Below are 25,880 nucleotides of genomic sequence, written 5' to 3' on the forward strand. Positions count from 1 at the left end.
TGTAATGACTGTAGTAATCAGTTTATTACACAGATTAATTATTCTTGAACGTACAAGCTCCGAGGGAGCAGTTGGGTCTTTAAATATACACAAGTCTGTCAAATGAATTTTTACCCTTACATCCAGAAAGACCTAAGCAGTTAAAAACTTAAGAAAATAAGAGCTATTAGCTATGTTAACTGAGAAAACACTTACAAACCAAAATTATGAAAGGGGGGACCTGGGGAACAGAGTTGAAACAAAACAAAAAACAAATCAACATCACTTAATGCACTAATAGCTCCAATGCATTTCAATGGTGACCAGTTCAACTTAGACCTTCAATACAGGATGTGGGTACAGTTTGATCTTGTTGGTCATACATTTACCTAAATAGGTCCTTCAGAATAAAATACAGAAACAGCTTCAAGTTCTTCACATCAGTTTTCACTACAGTTATGAGTTTAAAAGGATTCCGCTTTCCTTTTTAAAAAGAAGTCATCTTTCAAGTCACAGAAAGTCCCCAAGAAGCAAATGAAACCGCCGCCCCCCCCGCCGCCCCCACCGCCTTTTTTTTTTCCGTACCCAATTGAAATATCTTGGGAATGCTTTTATGCTCACAACTAGATTTTAACGGAAGAACTGGCTTTTCACACACATTTCTTTGCTAGGAGTCAATGTTGGTATGGAATACGGTATTTCGTTGTTCCAAGTATGTACAACACACAGCACTGCTGTATCAGGTAAACATGTGCACGGGGGAAGATGAGGCGGGGGCTCATAGAAAGCAGTCAAATGGAAATCAAAAGGACTTTCTCTTTCAGAGTTCCCCTATCTTTATTTGTAGAGGTTATCCAATAATTTCTTTAATTACATCGCATACTTCTGAGTCCATTCTCGGGCTATTCTGTTGTACCTGTATATATAAAGATAGATAATTAATGAAGTGCAAATTTGCTTCGCAGTAGCCATTCTTGGTGAAGTTCGTATCTAGTGCTTTGGACTGAAAACACCTCTGTAACACTGCTACGAAGTATGAACTCCGGCAGATGACAAACTGCTTTTATCGTCATGTACAGAACCTCTCCTTAGAACGTTTCGCGCAGCAAATACCAGCTCCTCGGCTCTACACTTGTGAAGCAGCACAATATTGAGAGGGGATTATTTCAAGCTCTTGTGTTTAACCCTGGATAATCAGCTGTACAATTCTGGTCTGCTGTGGAGCAATGGAGAATTGCAAAGAGCCACCTTCACCTCTGACACACCTCATTATGCTCACGAGTACCTTTTGCCAAATGCTGCCCCGTTTCGGCTGGCTAAAGCAATGCTCGCACAGTAGACGCTCTAATTTCATTTAGGGTTACTGGGAAAGAATCCTTAGAAAAGGATTCAAGAACTTTTTGCTACTGTCTGCAACTAAACTCTCACCACTGTTACCCCTGCAGTTTCTCATGAAGCCAGATACGTATTTCTTGGTCACCTGTGACCCTCAAGGCTCCCCTCTGCCCCCGGCTCTTTTGTGGCTGCGTTGATCCTCCTGTTGATCCTATATCTGCTGCAGCTTAAAATTCAGTAAACAGTTCTCTTTACCTTGACACAGGTACGAAATCCACAGAGTGAATCCTAGATTAAGGCGTACATCTCTCTGTCTGCACACAGTCTTTCAAACTCCTTATTCATTCTCACTTTAGGGTTTGAACCACTCAAAAGTAGTTTGGATTCTATACTCACTTTTCTCTATCTGTTTTGTAGATCCGTGCAATCTCAGGCACTAAAGGATCATCTGGATTGGGATCACACAACAGAGAACAGATGGACAAAAGTACTAGGGGGAAGAAATACGCGGCGTTAGGATTTAAACCCAGCAGAAGAATGGTAAGAAACAAGCCCTTCCGCACGTCACGCTCTGACCCTGAGCAGGGCTGGAGAATGGATGGCCCTCCTTTGGCTGAAGAAAGCACTGAGTGGAGTTAACAGCTTTGAACTTCCAAACAACTCTGGAAGGAGTGGCGGGGGGGGGGGGGAGGATGGCTCCCAGCCCCTGATCTGAACACGAGAGCTCCCCAGCCTAGGCAGCCGTGGATTAACTCCTGGGTTTAAAAGCTCGCCCATGAACTCCTGGGGCTTCAGATGCAAGCATTCACGACTGCCAGGACTCTGGTGAACTGCTGGAAGGGTACAATGCAATGCAGTTTCAAAGTTATCTGGTCTTTCTGCTTAAGACAACAGAAAATATGTTTGCTGGGGGTGGGGGGGTGGTCAGGGACAGGACAGATCTCCACCTCCTTACATCTACTGTTCTCTGTTGGGCTTTACAGTAGGGAACAAACATCCTACAGCTTCTAGATTTTATCCTACAGCCATCCCAGCTGTTAGAAATGGAACTTTCTCTATCATTCTGCAACACCCTCCTATAACCTCCGAACAAGTATTGTAGAGGGGTTGAATGACCTTTGCAGTCAAAATGCCTTAAAGGTTGGGCAACTGTTGTGTGGAAGAGGAGCTGGCAAGAGTGCCCGCCCACCCCCGGAACCTCCAAAGGATGCAACCCACCGAATAAGGCAGGCTGCCTTTAAGACAGAATTTACAACGGACCAGGATTTCTCCTTTAACTGTTACTGTGCATAAAAACACATTCTGATCCTGTATCTAATTCTGGAGATTGGTTCTTCCATTAAAGGCAGCTAGACAGTCAGTCAAGTGGCCTGTTCTTGTCAGCATTAGGTCTAACAGTACCCAACCACAAGACGAAGGTTCCTAAAGAGGAGTCAATTAGAAACCTTTCTTCCATTAATCCATCTAGAAGTATTTTAGAAACATTTATGGCGGTGATTCACAAGATCCCATGCCAACAAGTTCCACAGACAAGACTTTTTTTGTCTTTCTTGTCCAGCCAATATCATTTAAACGGTAGGATCTAACTTCCTGGCCTAGAGCTGATTCTACTAGCCTGACGTATGCAGGACCACAAGTTGCAATCCATGGACCAAGAGCCCTTTGGGTTGCATTAAAAGTTTGCAGCTCTGGCCATGCCCAAACTTTAAAGTACCTGTAGAAAGGAGAGAAAAACACTCAGCCTAAGGTCTTTTAATGCTAGTTACAGTCAAGGTCAGAGATTTTTGTTTGCTCTGCCCTTCCCCCGAGAAGCTCCTCCAGAGCGGCATACATCATCCCCTTTTATCTGTATCGCAGGACAAGGTTTCAGCTAGAAGTCTTTTAGAAACATTTATGGCAGTGACTCACAAGATCCCATGGCAACAAGCTCCACAGACAAGACTTTTTTTGTTCATTTTGAACTGGGATGCTTATCAATTTCAAGCCAGAATTCCTTTATGTACATCCATTTTTCTATATTTCTTTGCCTCACACTGACACACACAATTTCATGGGCATTTCTCTTGTGTCTGTCTCCTCTCCACCCCATTCTAGTCCAAGGTGTCTACACTTTCTAAATGGTTGAGGTGCCACCTTGCTTTGCTTTAACTAGCAGTTTCCAGCCCTCTCTCCTCCTTTCTGGTTATACATCCAAATCCCTTTTATGCTCAAAGCAAGTGTGGTGTAACAGTTAAGAGTGTCAGACAAGGACCCAGGAAACACAGGTTCAAGCCCCCACTGTGCTGTAGAAGCTCACTCGATGTCCAGGGGCTGGCCGGACACTTTCAGCCTAGCCTTCCTGAGATATGGACAAAATGGAATGAAGCATGCCACCCTGGAGGAGGTCCTTGGAGGAAGGGCAGAGCAAACAAAAATCTCTGACCCTGACTGTAGTTAGCATTAAAAGACACAAGGTTCTAACCCTAGGGTGAGTGTCTTTCTATCCCTTTATACTTCTCCCTGAAGAAGAGAGCTGTGGCTCACGAAAGCTCATAAGCTACCACTAATTTTGTTAGTCTTATAGGTGCTGCTGGACTATTGTTCTTTTCCTCTGTTTAAATGATATTTTCATTACTTCATTTGCTTTGAGTCCTCATTACCAGACAAACTGATATTCTGAATTTCACCCAAGGCACAGACCCGCAAGCACAGTTTGAACCGTTGACTATCAATAAGCCTACACAACTTTAAATTTTAATTGGCTATCAGCAGAAAACTGAATAGAAGTGGGGCGTGCCAATACCCAAGAAGGACAAGAAAAACAAGCAACAAGTTTTAGATTGCTAGCAAGAAAAACCAGCTTACCTTTTGAAATAGTTAATGCCGGAGACCACTGTGACCGTAGAATATCAAGACAAATACTGCCATTACTGTTAATATTTGGATGGTAAATTCTCGTTGTAAATGCAACCTGTAAGAGAGAGAGAGATGTTCTCTAATGCAGACTTGTTTCCAGAAAAGACATCAGTAGTGCCAAGACTTAAAGACAACGCTCACCTTAGGTGGTTTGAAGGGGTAATCTGTTGGGAAGTGAATTGTCAAGAAGAACACTCCACCCTGATAGGGACTGTCATTCTGAAAAGACAACGTTGTTAGAAGAAAGCTTAAGGTAGTTTTATATGAATGTCAGTTAAGATCGCAAAGCTACTTACCGGTCCCATTATTGTAGCTTGCCAATGGAACACTAGAAGAGCAAAGATAGAAGCCAAGTTATTGACCAACGTATTTTACACAAAGCAAACTCGTTTTTGCAGATATCTGCACATGCAACCTGTCTCAAAAACACTGCAGCAAAAACAGATCCAGGCACCAATACTTTACTCTCGGCTTCATCTCATAAACATGAGCTTAAGTGAAAGTCACATGCATAAGTTCCTGGTGCACCAATAAAATGAAAAATTACCACCACGGTAGAAATCAAGGGGAAGTATAACATTCAAAAGTACGTGCATTTTTTACTGATCGTTTCTAACATTCCTTTTGAAACAAAAAGGTGTTCAGCACTGGGCATTTCAGTACAGAAAGGCTTATTACATTCTATTGTATCAAAGTCTGATCAAATGCAGAACAACTCTGTGCAGGACTGCACTGTACACTTATTTTATACAACAACTTTGAAGCCACCATCCGAGGGTTCTGATTTTTCCTCCAATAGAAAAAAACTGGGATTTGGGGGGAGCACTATAAAAAAAATACTGTAATCATAAAACACATAGAACATTTTCAGTAATCTTTTATTCAATTGTAAATAATTTTGGTGACAATTAATATGCTGTAAGAGTTCAGTACTATAAAATTTAGCTTAATACCTAAACATGCTGGTAGTCTCAACTAATTTCTGTCCAAAAAACAGATTTCATTTTGTCTAGTCCAGAATTGGTTTTCTATCTTCAACTCTTATTTTCTTCTTATCCCTCAGGTGGCAAAAATTAAATATAGATGTGATATGGCGGCATAGGGTACAGTAATTTACAACTATTGAATGCACTTGCAATTTTTTCCTATAGAAAACATATTTATACTTCTAAATTCCAAAAATATGCTACCAAATTGTATAATCTGATATTCTCACTCAGTTATAAATGATGCATTTTATGTTGTTCAATCACTTCTGACTGGGGCACCAGACTAGCAGCAGAACCGCCTCTTTTTGCTGGGGAAAATGGACACACCAGAGGGAAATTGGCCTCTTTTAAATACAGCAATTGAGATATTGTCCCAGATCATATAACAATGAAAATTACAGTAACTGCTCCGTTCTGATTCAATGTTTGTATTTTACAGGTCTGCCGTGTGTGTAAAGTGCCGTCGAGTTGAAGCTGACTTATGGTGACCCTCAAGAGATTCTCAAGGCCAGAGATGGACAGACGTAGTTTGCCATTATCTGCCTCTGCACAGCCACCCCTGGGCTTCCTTGGTGGTCTGGTCTCCCATCCAAGTACTAACCATGGCCATCCATACTTAGCTTCTAAGAAAGAGCCAATGAGACTGGACTAGCCTAGGCCACTGACTGGGTTGTTTCTGATAACCAAGTTCATTTGCCGCTCTTTAGAGTGATATTTATCGTTAAGAGAAACTAGCTACACTGTTTGGTGACGTAACTTCTGCCTAACCAAAGTTATTCCATTTCAGCAGTGCAGCAAGTCTACTTCCAAGTGTCTGCAGGAGTCCTTAACTTCTCCTGGAGAAGAAGCTCTTCTCTGATGCTTCCTTTAAGACAGAGATCCAGAGGAGTTAGCCGTGTTAGTCTGTAGTAGCAAAATCAAAAAGAGTCCAGTAGCACCTTTAAGACTAACCAACTTTATTGTAGCATAAGCTTTCGAGAGCCACAGCTCTCTTTGTCAGATGCAACCGTCAGGTTGCATCTGACAGAGAGAGCTGTGGTTCTCGAAAGCTTATGCTACAATAAAGTTGCATCTGGCGAAGAGAGCTGTGGTTCTCGAAAGCTTATGCTACAATAAAATTGGTTAGTCTTAAAGGTGCTACTGGACTCTTTTTGATTTTAAGACAGAGATGATCTGTTCTCTCTGGCTGTTAAGTAACAACTTCTCTACAAGATTTTCAGCCAGATGCACTGCAATCCCAAACATGTTTTTTCTTCCTCCCCACTAAATCTGTTCAGGATTGCAGCTTTTGAATTACAAGAAATAATATGAAAATATTTGGATACCCAAAGAACTCACAAAGGAAAAAATATTTGTTCCATACTGTTATTACCATCACCAAGGTCTCAAGGATACTGATACTCATTTGTATTTGTTTTATAGTGATTATGAATGTTATTAAAGGGCTTTATAAGCTTGTTTTTAATTCAATAGCGGTATTTTGTGTTTGTTGTAATTTGGGATAAAGGACTAAATCTGGAGATGTAAAAGCCTGGGGGTGGGGGGGGAGCCGAGCCCATCCAGACTTTTGGAAAATCTAGAAACTTTGGGGAATTATGAAAAAATGAAATGTTTTATCTTTTTGAATGAATAAGATGTTCAAGACAATCCCTGCATATAGTGCAGACATACAAAGTATTTTCAGAGTTTATTTGCTTCATTTATAGTAGTATAATAAGACATCATTGAAGACATCCAAAGTTATGACAATATACAAATATGCAGCCAATCCTATGTAGTCTAAGACTCCTTCTGTCCAAATAAAATCTGTTCAGTTTTCTACAGAAGTTGTTTACATGCATCTTTCCCCCCTGCCTTTCAGATGGCAAAAACTAAGATTCATGTACCAAGGTAACATAAAGTGCAGCAGTCTGCACCTCTCTGTGTCAAGCACTGGGCATATTCACAACACTCCTTGTAGAAAGCCAAAACATTTATATGTCTAAATAGCATAAATATGCCAGTTAGTACATAAAACTGTACTAAGTATAAATTATGAACATTACGCTGTTAAAATGTTAAAGAAGTTGATAACGAGTATTGGATATATTTCAATCCCGCCCCCCCCATTTCCATTTCTCTCTCTCCAAAAGGTTTTTTTCCCCACAACTCCGTAACTTCCAAAAATTTTGCCTGTCTAGCTGGACCCTAGCATCGCATTCCTTCGGTGCAAGAATGCTTCTGCTGACACAAGATATTCTTGCATCGATGTAGCAGGAACTTAGCTAGAAGGCTCCTTGAGGCACAGGCAGAGCAAAATGCAAGGTTCCCTTCAGTGCCGATCAGGGCTTTTTTTCGGGGGGAACGCGGGGGAACGGAGTTCCGGAACCTCTTGAAAATGGTCACATGGCTGGTGGCCCCGCCCCCTGATCTCCAGACAGAGGGGAGTTGAGAATGCCCTCCGCACCGCTCGGCGGCGCAGAGGGCAATCTCAACACCCCTCTGTCTGGAGATCAGGGGGCGGGGCCACCAGCCATGTGACCATTTTCTCCGAGGGCAACCCACTGAGTTCCACCACCTCTTTTCCCAGAAGAAAAACCCTGGTGCCGATATTCCCTGCTTTCTTCCAATTTAAGAACAAAGCACTGGCTTTATATACATCAGGTCAAGTTGCTCTCTTTGCCGGAGGAAGTGCTCGTCGGAGGCCTTTGCCAGCCAGGGGTACTTACTGTCATCTCCAACCGGCCCCGCGGAACACTGTGCCGGAGGGTCCCGTGCCAGGTCGTTCAACTCCTACCAAACAAAACAGACAATGCCACAGTCAATTCCGATGACAGCCACATGACTTGCCCACTGTAGTCACGAAGACAAGGGTCTACTTCTACCACTTTCTTTTTAAAAATAAAGTTGCCAATTAAATATTGACAAGTGTTAGGAGAGAACGTTCCTTCTACTGAAACGTAAAACCAGATTACAAAACTCTACAACCAGTGTTTGAGAATTAAAACTCCAGCCTGTCATTAAAGCACAGGTTTGTTTGCTAATATTTGGTAATTCTATCTTGTTTTCAGTCAGCATGTACAACTCGGTTACAATCCTATACTGTGGAGCCAATGTTGCCCCTGAGGATGCATCCTGAGCTACAGTGCACCAGCAAATGATTGTGGAACGAAGCTAGCTGAAGATAACTGAGCCTGGGCAAGAGGAAGGGGGAAGGCATGCCATTCCGAGGTCTTATACTGTGTGTTTCTGTCTTGGTCGGATCCAGGCGGGAGCTGGTCCCTGTGTTTATTTGTCCTATCCAGGTCCAGTGGAGAGCTGACATCTAACCTGTAGTAAGTGTGGTTATTTGTTCTTGTAAAGGATGGTGCGAGAATCAATAAGCTGTGGAGGAGGGGAAGATACAGTAGTAGGAGAACAGGCCATGTAGAGGGGAACGGACAGCAGACCTCTGCTGGCTGCTGCCTCTTCTGGTTCTTCCAGCCAGGGTTGTGCTGGTGACCACACCAACTTCTCACTGGGCTATAATACTTTTGCTTTTAAATTTCAGGTCAGTTACAGACAAAACAGCGACCATCCAGGATCTGTTATGTTGTAGCCTCAGCTGCCACTACATCTCCTGCACAGAGCAGCAATCACGGTAGTAACAAATGGTTAAAACAATTCTTCACATAAAGCTCTTTGGTTAATTATATATTAGATAGAGGCACACTTTTTGCACCTGATGAAGTAAGCTTTAACTCACAAAGGTTGATGCTGGGAAAAATTTTAGACTTTTAAGATGCCACTGGACTCCTGCTTTATTTTGCTGCTACAGAATAAACAAAAAGCTACCTAACTGGATTTATATGTTATGTTTATTTTTTATTCATATCCCACTTGTGTCCCTAACTGAGACCCAACATGACTTACCACATCATTCTCCCTTCCTCCACCTTACCCCCAACAATAGGTTGTGAGACTGTGACAAGCCCAGGACCACCTGGCCAGCCTCCACGACCGAGCCAGGATTCAAACCCAGTTGTCCCAGGTCCTCGTTGGATAATCTAGCCCAGCAATGCACACTTAGTGGGTAAGCACTTGTGGCTCTTTAACCTGTCACCCAGGGCTCTTCTGAGCACCATTCCCAGATGTGGCACCCACCCCATACTTCAGAAAGTAGGCAAGGTCAACGGGGTTCGTGGTTGGTAGCTGGTTCCACCTTGAAACAGCAGACGCTAGAAGAGTAAGTAAGGTGCAAGCCTCATGCCAGGGACAGAAATAAATGTGGCTCTTTTGCTTGAGGGGCACTGCAAATGTGGTTCCCACAAGCCACAGAATGAGGACCAGTGATCTAACCACTACACCACACTGGCACAGACTGTTGGCTGATATTTCGATAGATACTAATTTTGGATTCTGCTGTGGGAAGAGATGTTCGTTTTAGGTTTTGGGGTACCGCTGTTTTTTTCCCCTCTGGTTTTAGTTTCCTATCCTCTGCTGGGTTTCCGTCTACTGAGGGTCCTTTTTAACACCATTTTGCTTGTCAATTGCATTGAGAGTACTTTGCACTGAAGGACTGCATAAAATGCTTTAAACAAACAAAAAATGGGATTTCAATCCAACATCTCAGGCCTAAGCTTAAGGCAGAGTCAAATTAAAACAGCTAATGTCAGGGCTCTAAGGGGAAAGCTCACGGCATGTAGGTGGCCTTGACTCACTGGCAGACAGAGTGGATAAGACTCAATGATTGTTTAAAAAAAATTTGAAACCGATTTTTTTTAATAAAATGTTTTTTGAGGAAAAATCTATCTAAAGATAGGTTTCTATTTAAGATACAATGTAGTCCAAAGGTTATCATCATGAAATAAGGATTGGTTTTTAATTATGTAGCATGAGGCTGTATATTCATGCAATGTTTTAAATTTTTTGGTAAACAAATTCCATTAATCTGTTCACAATGTCCAGAGGTTTCTGTAAGATTATTGGGCAATTTTTCTATCTAAAAGATATTATCACAGATGTTCGGTTTTACAGTTCTCAACACTGTGAATTTGTGTCTGTAGAGATCATGTCTCTTCTTCACAGCAAAAAGCTTATAAAATAAACATGCACAGCTGAGAAAAATACCTTAATCCCATTGTTCCTTTGCAAATCTTTGTACACAGAACCAACCAACCCCTTACCTCTTAAGTGCTAAGTTTCAAAAAATTCAATGAATAGAAGACTATGGGGAATAGAAAAGATCTGCACAAGAAGCTAAGTGTGAGGAGTCATTATGTAGAGAAGAATGAGTCTTTGTGTAGAAAACTGTAATTTAAATCTAGTCTTACTGACTAGTAATTTAAACCGTGATTTAAATTGATTCGGTTTAAATCAAATCCACCCTGCTTGCAGAGAAGCCTCCTCAAGCTTGGTGTCATGTCTGTGTACAGCCCTGCCACGACTGTTTGGTTGTTATGTCACTGATGCCACAGTATATTGAATGTTTAATGCTAACCTGAGGTATTCTCTCCTTAGCCATGTTCTTTCCATATTATAACTGTTGTTTCTCCAGGCCATCTAGCTAGGAGGGGCCTCTCATGTCATCTCACGGAACTATGCATCTCCGAGCTGGAGACGACCTTGGAGATTCCAGATGCCTGCTACTTTGCTCAGACGCTGGGAACCTATTATTGTGTACTCACCGTTTAGCCATAACTAAAAAGGGTTCTCACAGGACCCGTGTAGAGTTGTGCGCCAAAACCGTAACGGTTGTTTGAGAGCGGGAAAACCTGCTTATCTGCTTTGAATTCCCACTTCTACCAAGCTCCATGATGGAGTTCAGACCTGAACTGTAAAGATCCTAATAAAGCTTTTCTACTGGAATCAATGTGTGTTCACTGGAGAGGGGCCGAGGGATCTGCCTGCCAGGAACGGACACTTGGGGGATCTCTCCAAGGAGCCTGTAGGCCCAGGAAAGAGTTATCCTAATAAAGATGGAGGCTGTCCTTTCCTCCCCCACATCTGAGAAATTCTTTTTTATTCCCAGCAACCATGAAATACCTACCTTACGTTTGTGGACTACCAACTCTTAAGTTAAGACACGTACTAACGTGTCTTAAGGAGATGTACTAACGTGTCCCTCAAGAATATTTCAACAAATATGTAAAACAAAACAACAGTCCACAGACTGGAAATACTCAATTTACGTTCCAATTCTGAAAAAATGTGATGTCAAAGACTGCATAAACTATTGCACCATTGTATTAATTTCCCATGCAAGCGAAGTGAAAGCTGAATTAGATTTAGGTGACGGTGGAGTGAAATTGGCGGAAGAAACATTAACAATTGGAGATATGCAGATGACATGACAGACAAAGGCAACAACTACCAAGGAATTTTAAGATTGACAATTAACTGTTCCAAGATTTTCTATTCCTTGGCTTAATAAATCAACCTGCAACCAAGAAATCAGAAAGAGAGTGAGACGTGAAAGGGAAGCCCTGAAGGAACATGCATGTGTTGCTGGAGACCAACCAAGAACAAGATAATTACGGTATTCCCCATCACTACGTATGCATGCGTAAGCTGGACAATGAAAAAAACTATCAGGAAAAACCTGATTTATCTGAAACGTGGTATTGGAGTTTTGGAGATAGCAGACCTCTTAGAAGACAAATAAGTGGGTTCTAGATCAAGCCTGAATTCTCCCTAGAAGCGCAAAAGACAAGACTGAGGCTACCGTACTCTGGTCACTTCATGAGATGACAAGACTCAAGGGGAAAGACAGTAATTCTGGGAAAGGTGGAAAGCACCTTTATTTTTATTGAGATGGCTCAATAAAATTGGCAGGACTCAATAAAGAAGGCCAGAGCCTCCAGTCTGCAAGATCTCAGGAAGGCTGTTAATGACAGGACATCTTAAAGGTCATTAACTCCTAGGGTAGCCGTAAGTCACTAGTGGCACGTAACACACAAGGTTTATTTTACACGCAAGTGTCTCACTGACCAGCCAATGGCTCTCCAGGGCACACGAGGGCTGCTTTTCAGACGACACGCATCAAAATCAATGAAAAGTAAAAAATGCTTAACTTGGGCTGGACTATGCTGTTCATGGAGAACTTGTCCAGCTCTTGCCTCTGAATGTTCTGGGCATTTAAGCTTCAAACAAGTGACACTGCTTAGCATCCTTATTTGTGTATAAAGAGCCAAGCAGAAATTCTTAATATGACATTTATTTATTTATTTTATTCAATTTATGCCCTGCCCTCCCCACAGATGGGCTCAGGGCAGCTAACAACATTAAAGAATACATTAAAATCACAAAAACATAAAATCAATAATAATTTTTTAAAAATCATTAAAACAGTCCAGGAGCAGGCTATTTAAATAAATATTGGGAGTCCGTATATGGACACAGCAGATGGCCGAGGGCAGCCCCAGAAGAAGTGGTGGTCTTAGATGGAAGGAGGAGGACACCCGCTGGCACTCAGCCGAAGGCCCAGCGGAACATCTCCGTTTTACAGGCCCTGCGGAACTGTAACAGGTCCCACAGGGCCCGGATCTCCAGCGGGAGAGTGTTCCACCAGGCTGGGGCCAGGGCAGAAAAAGCCCTGGCCCTGGTTGAGGCCAGACGGATGTCCTTCAGGCCAGGGACCACCAGGAGTTACTTGTCTGCAGAGGTGGTCCCGCAGGTATGCAGGTTCCAGTCCGTGAAGGGCTTTAAACAACAAGGTTAACACCTTGAACCGGATCCAGAACTCCACTGGGAGGCAGTGCAGCTTGCACAGCACAGGATGAATGTGCACTCAGATTGGTGTGCCGATAAGGATGCGTGCTGCTGCATTCTGGGCCAGCTGTAACTTCCAGGTCAGGCCCAAGGGCAGCCCAGCGTAGAGTGAGTTGCAGTAGTCTAGCCTGGAGGTGACCGGTGCATGGATTACTGTGGCCAGGTCCCGGGGCGAAAGATAGGGCGCCAGTCGCCTGGCCTGTCAAAGATGAAAAAAGGCAGATCTGGCAACGGTCGTGACCTGGGCCTCCATTGAAAGTGTGGCATCCAAGGTCACACCCAGGCTCCTCACCACCGGCGAAGGTTTCAATTGTACCCCGTCAAGGGCTGGGAGCCGAGTCCCCAGCTCGATCGCCCCACGACCCAGACACAGAAGCTCCGTCTTCAGGGGATTCCATTTCAGGCGACTCTGATGTAACCATACTGTCACAGCCTCAAGACCCTTGGCCAAGGAATCCAGAGCGAGATCAGACTGGCCATCCATCAGCAGATAGAGCTGAGTGTCATCCCCATACTGGTGACAACCCAGCCCAAAGCTGCAGGCTAACCGGGCGAGGGGGCGCATATAGATGTTAAATAGCATTGGGGAAAGAATCGCCCCCCCTGAGGGACGCTGCAAACCAAAGAATGGCGAGCGTTGCCCGAGTGCCACCCTCTGTCCCCGATTGCGAAGGAAGGAGTTCAGCCATTGCAGGGCTGTTCCACGAATCCCCACATCAACAAGGCGGTGGGTCAGAAGATTATGATCGACTGTGTCGAACACTGCTGTAAGATCTAAAAGTATCAGCAGTGCTGACCCGCCCCGGTCCAGGTGTCGCCTCAGATCATCTGTGAGGGCAACCAGAGCCGTCTCTGTACCATGGCCAGGCCTGAAGCCAGACTGGAATGGATCCAGGATAGAGGCATCATCCAGGTATACCTGCAGCTGTTCCGCTACCACCCTCTCAATTACCTTATCCAGGAACAGAAGATTTGAAACTGGGCGGTAATTGGCTGGATCAACAGGATCCAGTGATGGTTTCTTTAATCAGGGCCGCACCACTGCCTCCTTCAGTGAGTCTGGGAAAAAACCAGAACTCGGAGAAAGATTAATGATGTCAGCTAATGGTGCCCGAATCCCATCACCACCAGTTTTCACCAGCCATGATGGGCACAGGTCCAGTGGGCATGTGGTAGGTTTCACAGCATGCAGGACCCTGCCTACCGCCTCCTGGGAGAATGGCCTGAATTGATCTAATATCAACCCTGAGGATGACCAAGGGGCCTCCAGTACACATACTGCATCAACCATGGTGGACAGATCCCGGCGGAGTGACAAGATCTTATCTGCAAAATAGTCTCCAAAAGCCTCACAGCTTATTACCGAATTTACATTTTTATTTGTCCCATGTGTGAGGGACGTTAAAGACCGAATCACTCTGGAAAGTTGTGCTGGGCGAGAACTAGTGGACGCAATGGAAGCTGCATAGTAGTCTCTCCTTGCAGCTTTCACTGCCATCTCATAGGCCTTCATGAATGTCCTATAACATATTCTTGTCACTTCGTCATGGAGTCGCCGCCACACTTGCTCTAGCCATCTCAGCTCCCATTTCATTTGTCGTAGCTCATCAGTATACCAAGGAGCTACTCTACTTCTGGGGCGGAGAGGGCGACAGGGAGCGATATCGTCGATAGCTTCAGAGAGACGGGCATTCCAGTCCTCTATCAGCTCATCCATGGGGCCACCAGGGGGCATTAGATCCCGCAGAGCGTTCTGAAATTCAATTGGATCCATTTGACTCCGCGGGTGAGCATAAATCAGCTCGTCGCCCAAGCAGGAAGGGGTCATGGTTCCCAGACAAGCTCTCAGGACGAGGTGGCTATAGGGTCATCCAGATCCACCTCTATCCCCACCCCAAAGATCAAATCCAGCGTGTGTCCTGCTCAATGTGTGGGCATCGATACAAACTGGGAGAGTCCTAATGCCGCCATGGAGGCTATCAGGTCCATGGCCGGTGAGGAGGTAGCATCATCGGCATGGACACTGAAGTCCCCCAAGACCAGAAGCCTGGGGTACTCCAAGGCCCAGCCAGCCACCGCCTCCAACAGGCCAGGCACAGCATCTGCTGGTGCGCTAAGCGATCAGTACACCAGACAGATAGCTATACTCTCCTCGGCATCCCACACAATCAATGCCAGCAATTTTTGGCATGGGGAGCGGCCTGATGGAGAAAGACTCTTGAATGAGCACCGCCACGCCACCCCCCACCCCCCCAGCCATTGTTCCGTGATTGGTGAAGGACCAAGAAACCTGGGGCGGGGGGCAGCTCTTTCAGGCTGACAGTTTCACCTTCCTGTACCCAGGTCTCAGTTACGCACACCAGGTCTACCTCTTCCACCGCAAAATATTGCTGAAGGGTTGTGGTCTTGTTATTAATGGACCTGGCATTGCACAGCAGCAGTGATGGGAGAGGTCACTGAGTCCCTTGGGATGGGGCAAAGGTTGGAAGGAACCCAAGCATAACCATATCTCTGGCTTCTTCCCTTATAATACCTAGCCCCACCGCCATACCTCCCTCGTCCCATAACCACTGGCATCCCCAGCCTCATATCGACCACCAGTCCAAATGACTGCCGCCCTCAGCCACTAATCCCACAACACCCACTGCACAGTAACCCGAGTCTATATAGACAACAGCTTTATCCCTAATAACATTAATGCTATCAGTAATGTTAAGAATTCAGTTCTAAATTTCCCAACTCCTCTAAATTATTAATTTCCCAGCTTCTCTGCTAACTTCCTATCAGAGTAGGTTTAGTTTAAACAATCCAGCAAACGGCTATACCTAGTGCAGTCTGCCATTCAGACATGCAGCACAAACGGAATTCCCACTACCCAAACCACCCACCCCAATAACAGTAACAATCGTAGGGAGGATTGTTACTCTCCCAAGCATAAATGGTGCGCTGTATGGCATGCTGGCTGCTTACCTTCTATGTAAAAGTAAAGGTAGTCCCCTGTGCAAGCACTGAGTCATTACTGACCCATGGGGGGATGTTGCATCACAACGTTTTCTTGGCAGACTTTTTTACGGGGTGGTTTGCCATTGCCTTCCCCAGTAATCTACACAACCTCGGAAGGATGGAAGGCTGAGTCAACCTTGAGCCGCCTATCTGAATCCAGCTTCCGCCAGGATCAAACTCAGGTTGTGAGCAGAGCTTGGGCTGCAGTATTGCAGCTTACCACTTTGTGCCATGGGGCTCTTCTACCTTCTATGATGTGAAGAGAAATAAAAGCTCTTTTCCCCTGCAAATATTTCAATGGTTATAGCGACCACTTAAGAGTGCATCTATTATTTGAGAAACTAATTAGAGACTTGAAAGCCATTAGTGATGGCTGTTCCATACATGCAAGTTACCACATAAGGAACAAGTAGGTTTCACTAAACTTAATTTTCTGAAAATTTTCGAAATCAACTGTTAAATTATTCTATTCTGGGATGTGCAAAGGATGTAAAACTAAGCCTATTACAGAACAAAATGGGGGGGGGAGTTGACATTTAACAGCTATCAGCCGCTGTCATCAGTTTAAAAAAATCCTAATTATCCGATTTAACGAAATCTGTTCACCAAGTCAGCACTATCTACTCAGACTGGCGGCGGCTCTTCAGGGTCTCATCATTGGCTGCCTGGTCCTTTCAACTAGAAGTGCCGGGGATCGAACCTGCGACTTCTGCATGCCAAGCAGAGGCGCCACCACTGAGCCACGTTTCCTCTGCTTCTTGTAACCAAAGTTCCATCCTTACAGGTGGATATGAACCTTTCAGAAAGAAATTTAACATGCTCCTGAAATAAAGAAGTAAAATGACAACTATAAGAGTGCTGGTAGTTGAAGGACTTAGGTCACCTCCACTATATATCAAACACTTATCCAAGCTTCCAAATGCAAATATCCTGACAACAGCATTTTGCTTTAGATTCCTGTAAGTCTCAGGACGACAGATCTGTACTGGATCTCGTCAATGACAGAGCAAATAGGAAGTCATCAAAATTCAAACAGAACATCCTGTTGTCAGGCTTAAGGTTCTGGTAATGAGCCTGATCAAGAATCGCTCTCATCTCAGTCGAGGGGCAGGCAAGATCCATGCTGTAAGAATAATCGTCCAGGCTCCACTGCCATGAGATGGCGCTGAATTGCCTCCACGCACAGAAAAATCACTGGGTATCTGCCTCACTACAGAGTACAGATCAAAGGCGCTAATTTATCAGCACAACTATATAAAGTACAAAATGCACAACTAAGCTCTGGTCCCTCAGAGGATTTTCACTGGGGGGGGGGAGAGATTTTCAACATCCCCCCCCCATCCTGCTGCAGACCTCCAGCTTTCTCAGCACACATTTCTAAGGACTTCCTTTCTCCCAGGAGCAGCATGAGGAGATACTCGTGGCTGGAGAAGAGGCGACTCTCTCACCACAGACAGCATTCTCAGCCAGCCACAGAAATCCCTGGTGGATTCAAGCCATTCCCTGTATCGCAGACAGGTCTCACACCTAGCACTGAAATCAGCAGACACATCAATTTGTTAAATTGCCTCAAGTGTTCTAGAGTCATAGGAAAAATAGGAAATAGCACTTTTCAAACAACTGTAAAAGTTGCATTTGCATTAGAAGGTAACAGATCAACTACCTCAAAAATAAGAAATAAAAAACAGGTCAGAACTCTAAAAGCACTTATTCCCAGCACACAATAAAAATGTCACTGCAGACACACAACATTCAGATTTTGCACCATGTCTATACTATCCAGAAGCGTTTTGGAAATAAGCATCTTGTCAGCCTTGGAAATAGTAATTTAATTCAGCTGACGGCTTCCCACATTCTTACACTAGTTGGCCTAAAAGATAAAATCAGCTATTTCCTACGCTTATCTCTCTCTTTTCCTTGCACATTTCTTGTGTCAGTCTACGGAACTGTGCAGCTAGTTTTACATACAGTACAGTAAGCAGAGTTTGAAAGATACACGGGGGGGGGGGGGTGTCCTCCTCTTCCAACAAGTAAGTCTTAATTGGCACATGGGAACTCACAGGAACAATGGAAGTCTCTCTCTCCATTATCTATAAAGGCTGTATTTCTATGTATTTCTAATAAGGGAAAACCACCTTTTGAGTTTATGGATACACTTTTAATATTATTTTTATTTGTGGATTGCATGCAACTGTTTTGCTATCACCAAACAGAGGGCACAAAAACTTTTACTTAATTCTAAGCAACTTCTGAAATTTGTAATGGCTATTCCAATCAATCAGCACACATGGCTGTTTAAAAATGTCGGAAGTACAACAGGAAGACTAATTGTCCTTATTCTTTGTCCAGCAATTTAGAGTGGCTTGGATCATAATCAGTCCACCAAGACTCTGGCCCATTCCCCAGCCACCCCCTGCAGCCTTTTGTTGCCTTCCCTCAACTTGCACCTCTTGAGACATGAAGAATGTGTGTGGGGGGGGGGGAGGGGGGAGATGTTAATGCCCCACCACCCACATAACTGCTAGGCCTGAAATAGAAAAACTAGGCACTGGGAAGGGGGTGGTGGAAAAATCATTTTATGAAATACTGCTTTTCAAAATGATGAGGGGGGGGGTATTTCTTAGAAGAGTGCTTAATACATCGGCAACAGATTTACACTGCAGCGAATCTCAAACCGAGAATTCAAAGTGAGTCATGTTACCATGATAGCATTGTTAGTGCATTTGACTGGGTTACTGAACAAGCAATACAGTGCAAGGAACCATCCTAAGCAGATCTCCTTGGAAGGAAGTCTCATTTAATTCAATGGGGCTTACACCCAGGAAAGTGTGAACAGAATGGCAATCTTGGGGAAGTACTTTCAGAAGTTAAAGAATATAGAATACTTGGAAGTATTTTATGCTGGAGTACAAACTGGGAGCCTGCCAAGCATATGTTCTTATAAGCAGGCTAACTTGTCTCTTGTTCTTTAGCCCTCCATATCCATAAAAAAAAACCCTGATGAATGTTTGAAGAGACTCACAAATATGTAAAGAGGTGAAGGCTCCCACAAGCCTTCGAGCTCTAAAACCACATGAAGCCCAAAGCTTGGCCAGAATCTGCAACTTTGGTTCTACAGAAAGGGGGGACTTGAGCTATACCAGAAGAACGCTGTTTACTACGACAGAGCAGGATGCAATCAGTTGGCTAATTCCGTAAGTATACAGATACTGTGCCATGAACAATGCCTTTTTTTCTTTCCGAGTTTGCTCTTCAAAAACATGTAAGCTGCCTCTGATTCTGTGAAATAATTGCGGGAGGGGGGGTGGAACTCAACCTCATTTCTCAGTTCAGGTAGTTTACTATATCCTAGTGATAACTTTAAAACTGAAATAATCAACATTACAGTAAGCATTATAACAATATTACAACTATTCCAAGCCTCTTTTATCAAGGGACGGTTCCTTCGGCGGGGGCGGGGGGGGGCGATCTCTGCTAGCAGAACAGACCTGCCAGATCCAACCTCATCACTTGGCTCAGGCAGCTTACTCTATGCTCAGGACCCGAACTGAGACAGTCCACATGCTAGCCTTTTTATTTCTATTTTCCCAAATGGAAACAAGAGAAGACATCCTGTGGTGAACCAGGGTGCATCACCACCTTCAGCACTCAGTTATGCTGTGCATAATTATTAGTTAACAACTAGAGTATTTATACTTTTAAACTTAACACACAACTGCTAAATTGTATACATTTTGTATATGTGTATGTGCTAAATTGTATATATTTCATGTTCTTCGAACAAAAACAATGTAATCCTAATGAGTTACTCCAGTCTAACCCCATTGAATTCAGTTTGTCAGAAAGCTTCAGTTTGTTAGAAAAGTATTATATACTTCCATTTCCTCTAAACTCATTTTTTTTTAAAAAAAACACTCTAAAGGGTTCCAAGGAAATCTCTACAGTATCTAGCCACTTAAAGGGACTCCTCTAGAGAGCAAGGCAACAGTATAGGGTGTTTTCAAGGAGACTCAATGATTTCTTGCATTTGTGCTAGGCTTAAGGAACAGTGAGAGAAACTCCTGCTGCTTCTTACCTTCCCTCAAGTGAGCTCAGGAAACGGCATGTGTGAAGCCAGGCACTCTCACCACCAGAGAATTAAAGGCTCTCAACCTCTGCTTGCACAACTGTCGATGCCTGCCCACAAGCAACTCTCAGGTAAAACATTTTTGGACAGCTGCCTTGCCCTCTATGATGGGAAATCCAATGGAAATATATTTCTGTCCTTCCTCTGTCACCCCCATGATTTCAGGTGGCCTGAAGACTTTACCTCACACGACTACTCATAGGCTTAGCAATGCCAGGTTTGCTGTAGTTTTCTTGCATTCGCTTCCTGGGAACTCTCTCATTCAATTTCATGACCCCATTTCAAAACAACATTGAGTTGGCAGCAGTCATATGCTGCAGGCATATCTTCCAGGTAAGTTTATCTCAAATGAGGACAGTGCTCAGGACCGAGGCTAGGTCCGCCACTTGACAATTCAAGTAGAACTTTGTGAATTGGCTAGGCAAAGAGGATAGGCAATTTCTCAAGAAAAGGGTTTTGGACAGGATGATGGCAGTCACCCAAAAGTTATAGGAAAGTGGGTGGAACCTCTATAGGATGATAATTTTTCATCAGACAAAACCCACAACTGAAGCTGCAGATCAAAGGTAAGCAAATGGCAACCTGCTCGCCAAAACTGGCACACAGGCAAGCGGGCCAGAATCACCAGTATCAGATAGGGGAAGAGCAGTGTGGAAAAGCAGCTCCGTTCCTTTGGCAGGGAACTGGGGAGCATGCCATTCTGGAGGAGGGGGGGAATGGGACGTGTGCCCTATTCCACCCACTCCATGATTAAAGTGGCCCTGCAGCAAAAGCAGGTGCTCATCCGGGGGCTGCTCTCCCAGGAACCTGAAACAGAAAATATATGATGCTAAGTTAGTGTACTATCAACTCAGCAATGCCAGGTTTGCTTAGCTAACAAAGGGGAATGTTCCAGATCTAAACGCTTCCGTTGCTGGGCTGGCTTAGAAGGCTGCAATTCCAACAACTGAACATAAAATAAAATAAATTACATTTTCAGCATGGACATGTAAGAATTGGCATTTAGATGCAGATATGGAAGGGGGGGGGAGTGGGAAGGCATGCCAAATAAGGTTTTGAAAAATGCAACCAAGTGAGAAAAGAACCAAGCAAAAATCTCACATTTATTTACGGTAATTAATCAGCTACTTCTGTTAAACTGCATTACTACTGTTCTCAAGAGAATACTTTTCTCATTTTAAATGTCACCCACCTGGTGTGGGAGAAGATACTCCCTCAGCTCCTAACCCCAGATACTGGCCCATAATGTCCTTGGTGTTGGAGAGGTTAAAAAATCTTTCACAAAATGTGCTCTCTCTTCTGGAAAAGATGGCAAACTGAGAACTACAAAACTGCACTAGACAAAGCATCTCTATTTACAAGTGTATTTACACATTAAGATTTTCTGCTGCCAAATACAGCTTTAAAGATGATGATGTAAGTAACAATACACTGGCCGGCAATCTGAATTTTGTTTAGAGGTTCCATAGGATTTCAGTAATTTAAAAAATCACAGTATATATAAATATCAGTGATTTCTTTTCATGTGTACAATCCTGTTCAATCTATTATTTCATACAAACACAAGTCCAACAAAAATTAATACTGAACTAATTCACGGAATTGCTGTGTGCATCACTCAAATGTGAACAGTATGAAATGTTATCAATTATTGAAACTAGTTTTTCCCAAGTAATTAAAGTTTACTGGGATGGTACTAATTAGGTTCATTCTTTGCTAAAAAGTCCTTCAGCCAGTACCTTTATCAACTCTGACCCAACAGAGCTAAAAGTTAGTAGTGACTGAAACAAGTTACGAGACCCACTGCTTTCAACGTGAGTGACAGTACAATCCTGGGGGGGGGGGGGGGGTTGCTTCCTCAGAAGCAAGTCCTACTTCTTTATTCAGTAGTACCTACAGACAATAGAGGCAGCAGCCTGGGGCCTTCAAATATTTAAAGCATTTGTTTAAAACAGTGACAAAGCACAAAGGTAATACTGCCACTTACAAAATCAAAAAGAGTCCAGTAGCACCTTTAAGACTAACCAATTTTATTGTAGCATAAGCTTTCGAGAACCACAGGTCTCTTCGTCAGATGCAACTTTATTGTAGCATAAGCTTTCGAGAACCACAGCTCTCTCTGTCAGATGCAACCTGACGGTTGCATCTGACAAAGAGAGCTGTGGCTCTCGAAAGCTTATGCTACAATAAAGTTGGTTAGTCTTAAAGGTGCTACTGGACTCTTTTTGATTTTGCTACTACAGACTAACACGGCTAACTCCTCTGGATCTACTGCCACTTACAGTCACTCTGAATACCTCTCCCAAGTACCAAGTCCAATGCCAGATCACTTGGAAGACTTGGTAGTCTAGGCATCTGTGATATATACTACTTTGAACAATCAGGTATATCTCAATTTACTAAGCACGCATCTAAGGGGTTTTTTTTAAGTGCACATACCTGTAAAATGTTAGCGGTAACAACACATCGGTGTTCATGAACATGTATCACAGCAATAAGACTTGAAATTGGCATCTGCCGCAGCGCAGTGTGACCACCACACTGGGCACACTGCCCACATTGTGTGTGGAATGGTGTCATGGCTGCTTGGCCTGTGCTGGTTTCCTGCTTCCTCCTGAACCCTGTCCCAGTTCAGTGACGGCTGTGATTACAGCATCCAACCTAAATAAGGGTGTGCGCGTGTATGGCCTTGACTGCTACGGGGCTGGGACGCTAGAAGCCCATCCTATCAGATGATACCACAGTTCAATGAAGAAGCTGCCACTTATACAAGGTCGTGGTCGACTTGATGGAATATTAGACCACAATCAAATGTAAGGTAGCAACAAGACGAGTGTTTAACAGGTCCACTGAGAAACGTCAACCCTAGACAAAAGCTTAACTACTAGGTACTAAACAAAACTAAAAAAAAAAAAAATACAGTGCTCTGGTTGAATTTCCAGAGAGTAAGTATTGAGCCTTCCCATTTTAATCTGTTTAAATGCAAGTTATCTTTAATCTCCAGGCATAAATGGAACTGACAAAATTCATAACAGACAATTTTGAAAAGTGGTACAGCATCTTAGGTCACTATGTTGGTAGGAAGTATAAAACAATCCTCTGTAAGGCAGCACAAAGAACATAAGTTGTTAACAGAAAAATATAGGCCAAAACATTTGCAAACAAACACATTTTCAGTTGTTTTAAGATACTTAACATTGATCATCATCAGGAAATGCTCTTAAAGAGACTGAGGTGAGAACGCCCACTGCTGAAGCCAGCTCAAATCCACTTCTTGCTAGATCTTATGTGAGGCGTCCTTTCTCTAAGGCACACACCCAATACTAAGTAGCACCAGTTATATCATATGCTTTTTGTAAAGATCGATACTGTCAAGTTTCCCCTTTCCCCTATACCTGCAACCTGATGAGGAACACCACATATGAGTTACATCTCTTAATAGTTACATCTGAGCAAAAAGAAGTTCCATTGTGTACATGCATGTAAGAATCAGTGACTTCAATAGGATGTACATTTCTGGACTCTAAGTGTACAGCAAATCCAAGAACTTGGAAGGAAGAAGTAATTCCTTCACAGCTTTTAGGTCTCCCCAGCTTTGCACATCAATACATAACTGAAAAATCTAATCTTTGTGTTAGCACCAACAAGTGCACTTACATTTTATTGCATTTTACTGTGCTGTAAATCATCTCAAGGTCCTTGAGTTGAAAGGCAGCCTGGAAATGAACTTTCAGCACGTTTTTGGCAAATTTTACTTGGACACAGCAAAATAAAACTAAGAACTAATCCAATTCATTGACAGTGGCAAATCCTGTGCATGTTTACTTTGAAGTAAGCTCTCCTGAGTTCAGCAGTACTGACTCCCAAGCAAGTGTATACAGAACTACAGTTGGTCACACTTCCCTTACATCTCCAAAACAGTAGAAAAAGCAAGCGTCCAGTAGCATTTATAAGACTAACAAAATGTGAGGCAGGGTATAAACTTTTGGGAGCTGTGACTCACGAAAACTCATAGCCCACTCCACATTTTGTTAGTCTTATAGGTGCTACTGGTCTCTTGGCATCTGAAGAAGTGAGCTGTGCCTCACGAAAGCTCATACTCAAACCCCTCCCCCTGCCCCAATTTTGTTAGTCTTTTAGGTGCTACTGAACTCTTGGTATCTGAAGAAGTGAGAAAAGGTATCTTTTCTACTGCTACAGAAACACTAACACGGCTGCCAATCTTGAGCTATCTCCATAACAGAAACCCAAGTTTCCTTCAAGGGTGCTTTTGCAAACACGAGTGCCAGAGAATCTGGATGCAGCTGCAAAGGCACAGATGCAAAAAAAGCAGACAGGAAGCAGAAAGAGTGACAGAGAACAGCTGTGAGCAGAGCAACAAAACAGCCAGGCCCTCCGTCGATGGGCCCCACAATGAGGCCGGGCAGAGGGGGTGAGCGAACTGGATCCCTCCTGCAGGGCTTCCTCCTGGGGATCCAGGCTCTTCGGCTTTGTCCAGACAGGCCACCCAGCGGTCCACTCCACTGGGTTCTTTGGAGAAGGAGGGCCTCTGTCCCCAGAGGCAGCATTTCCCGGGATTGGGGCACCTGCAGCCAACGTGTTCGCAGCCAGGCTGCACCTGAGGGCTCCACATGGAGAAATTCCGGGAGATTTGAGGGTGGGCCCTGGAGAGGCCGGGTTTGGGGCGGGACCTCTGATGGGGTATAAAGCCATAGAGTCCCCCCCTCCAAACCAGCCCTTTTCTCCAGGGGAACTGATCTCGGTGGCCTGGAGATCAGCTGCAATTCCGGGAGATCTCCAGCCACCATCTGGAGGCTGGCAACCCAAAGGCTCACCGGCACCTTCGGGGATGCCACTTTTGGAACCTTCCTGACGGCCCTTCAAGGGGGTGGCGGCAGAATGCGCTGCCAGGAGAGGAACGGAGGCCAGCCCGGAGCTCCCCCGGCCCGTTCCTTCCTGGGCTAGAGAGGAGCCGGGAGCGGCTGCCAGGCGGGGGGCGGCGAGGCCTCCCCGAAGGCGGCCCAGGCCAGGCCCGGCTTATGTAAGGCGCGGAGGGACCCCCCCTTCCCTCACCCACACGCGCAGGGCAGCGGCCTCCGGGGCGGGCGGGGGGGAGGCGGGCGGCGCGGGCCCGGCGGCCTTACCTTGTGGATTCTCTTCAGCGCCATCGCGGCGGCGGCGGCGGAGCCTGCTGAGGGCGGCGCGCGGGGAGGAGGGAGGGGACTACTTTCCGGAGGCGGAAGAAGCGCGGCGGTGGTTAGGCGGAAGCGGGCGGCTGGCGGAGGGGCCGGCCGGGCGCTCTTTCTGTCCCGCTCTCGGCGTCTCCCTTCGCTGTCTCTCTGCTCGCCTGGCTCTTGGCGCTCGTCCCCTCCGGCGGCGGCCTCCGCCTGCGCGGCTCCCTCGGGTTTCCCTCCGCGCAGTGCCCGTCTCTCAGCACTGCGGCTGCTCCGGCCGCATCACCCACCCCCCTCCCCTCTCGCGCGGAGTTCTTTATGACGCGAAGCGGCCCTGGAGGTTCATGGGATTCCTCCGCCCGGCTAACGAGGGGCCGCGCATGCGCTCTGGTGCGGCGGCGAGTCCGGACTCGCGGCATGGCCGGGCCGGGCCCGACGGGAAGCGCGGCGAGAGGCGGCCTCGCGGAGCCCAAACGGGTGAAAAGTCGTGAGGGTGAGGTGTTAAGACGGGCAGAAGGATTATCCCGTCTACTGGAGACTCGCAAAAAAATAAAAACCCATGCCGAGCTAGTATCGCGAGAAGTGATCGAGGCGGAAGTGCTTTGAGGAAGGAGGCGGGGAAGGCGTGTGGATTGGCCTCCACCCGGAAGT

At 44.9% G+C, this 25,880-nt stretch overlaps 1 protein-coding gene across 1 annotated transcript; it reads right to left on the reverse strand.

Annotated features, from left to right (window-relative positions):
- On the reverse strand, window positions 1-25,460 carry UBE2D2 (ubiquitin conjugating enzyme E2 D2). The gene is made up of 7 exons (XM_054985253.1): window positions 25,200-25,460; window positions 7,907-7,970; window positions 4,506-4,537; window positions 4,351-4,428; window positions 4,159-4,264; window positions 1,711-1,804; window positions 1-895 (listed from the first exon to the last, which is right to left on the reverse strand). The coding sequence occupies exons 1-7, from the start codon at window positions 25,221-25,223 to the stop codon at window positions 850-852; spliced, it is 444 nt and encodes a 147-aa protein (XP_054841228.1). The 5' UTR covers window positions 25,224-25,460; the 3' UTR covers window positions 1-849.
- Between the last annotated feature and the right edge of the window lie 420 nt (window positions 25,461-25,880).

This window comes from Eublepharis macularius, chromosome 7 (assembly GCF_028583425.1).
Source record: "Eublepharis macularius isolate TG4126 chromosome 7, MPM_Emac_v1.0, whole genome shotgun sequence".
Taxonomy (NCBI): Eukaryota; Metazoa; Chordata; class Lepidosauria; order Squamata; family Eublepharidae; genus Eublepharis; species Eublepharis macularius.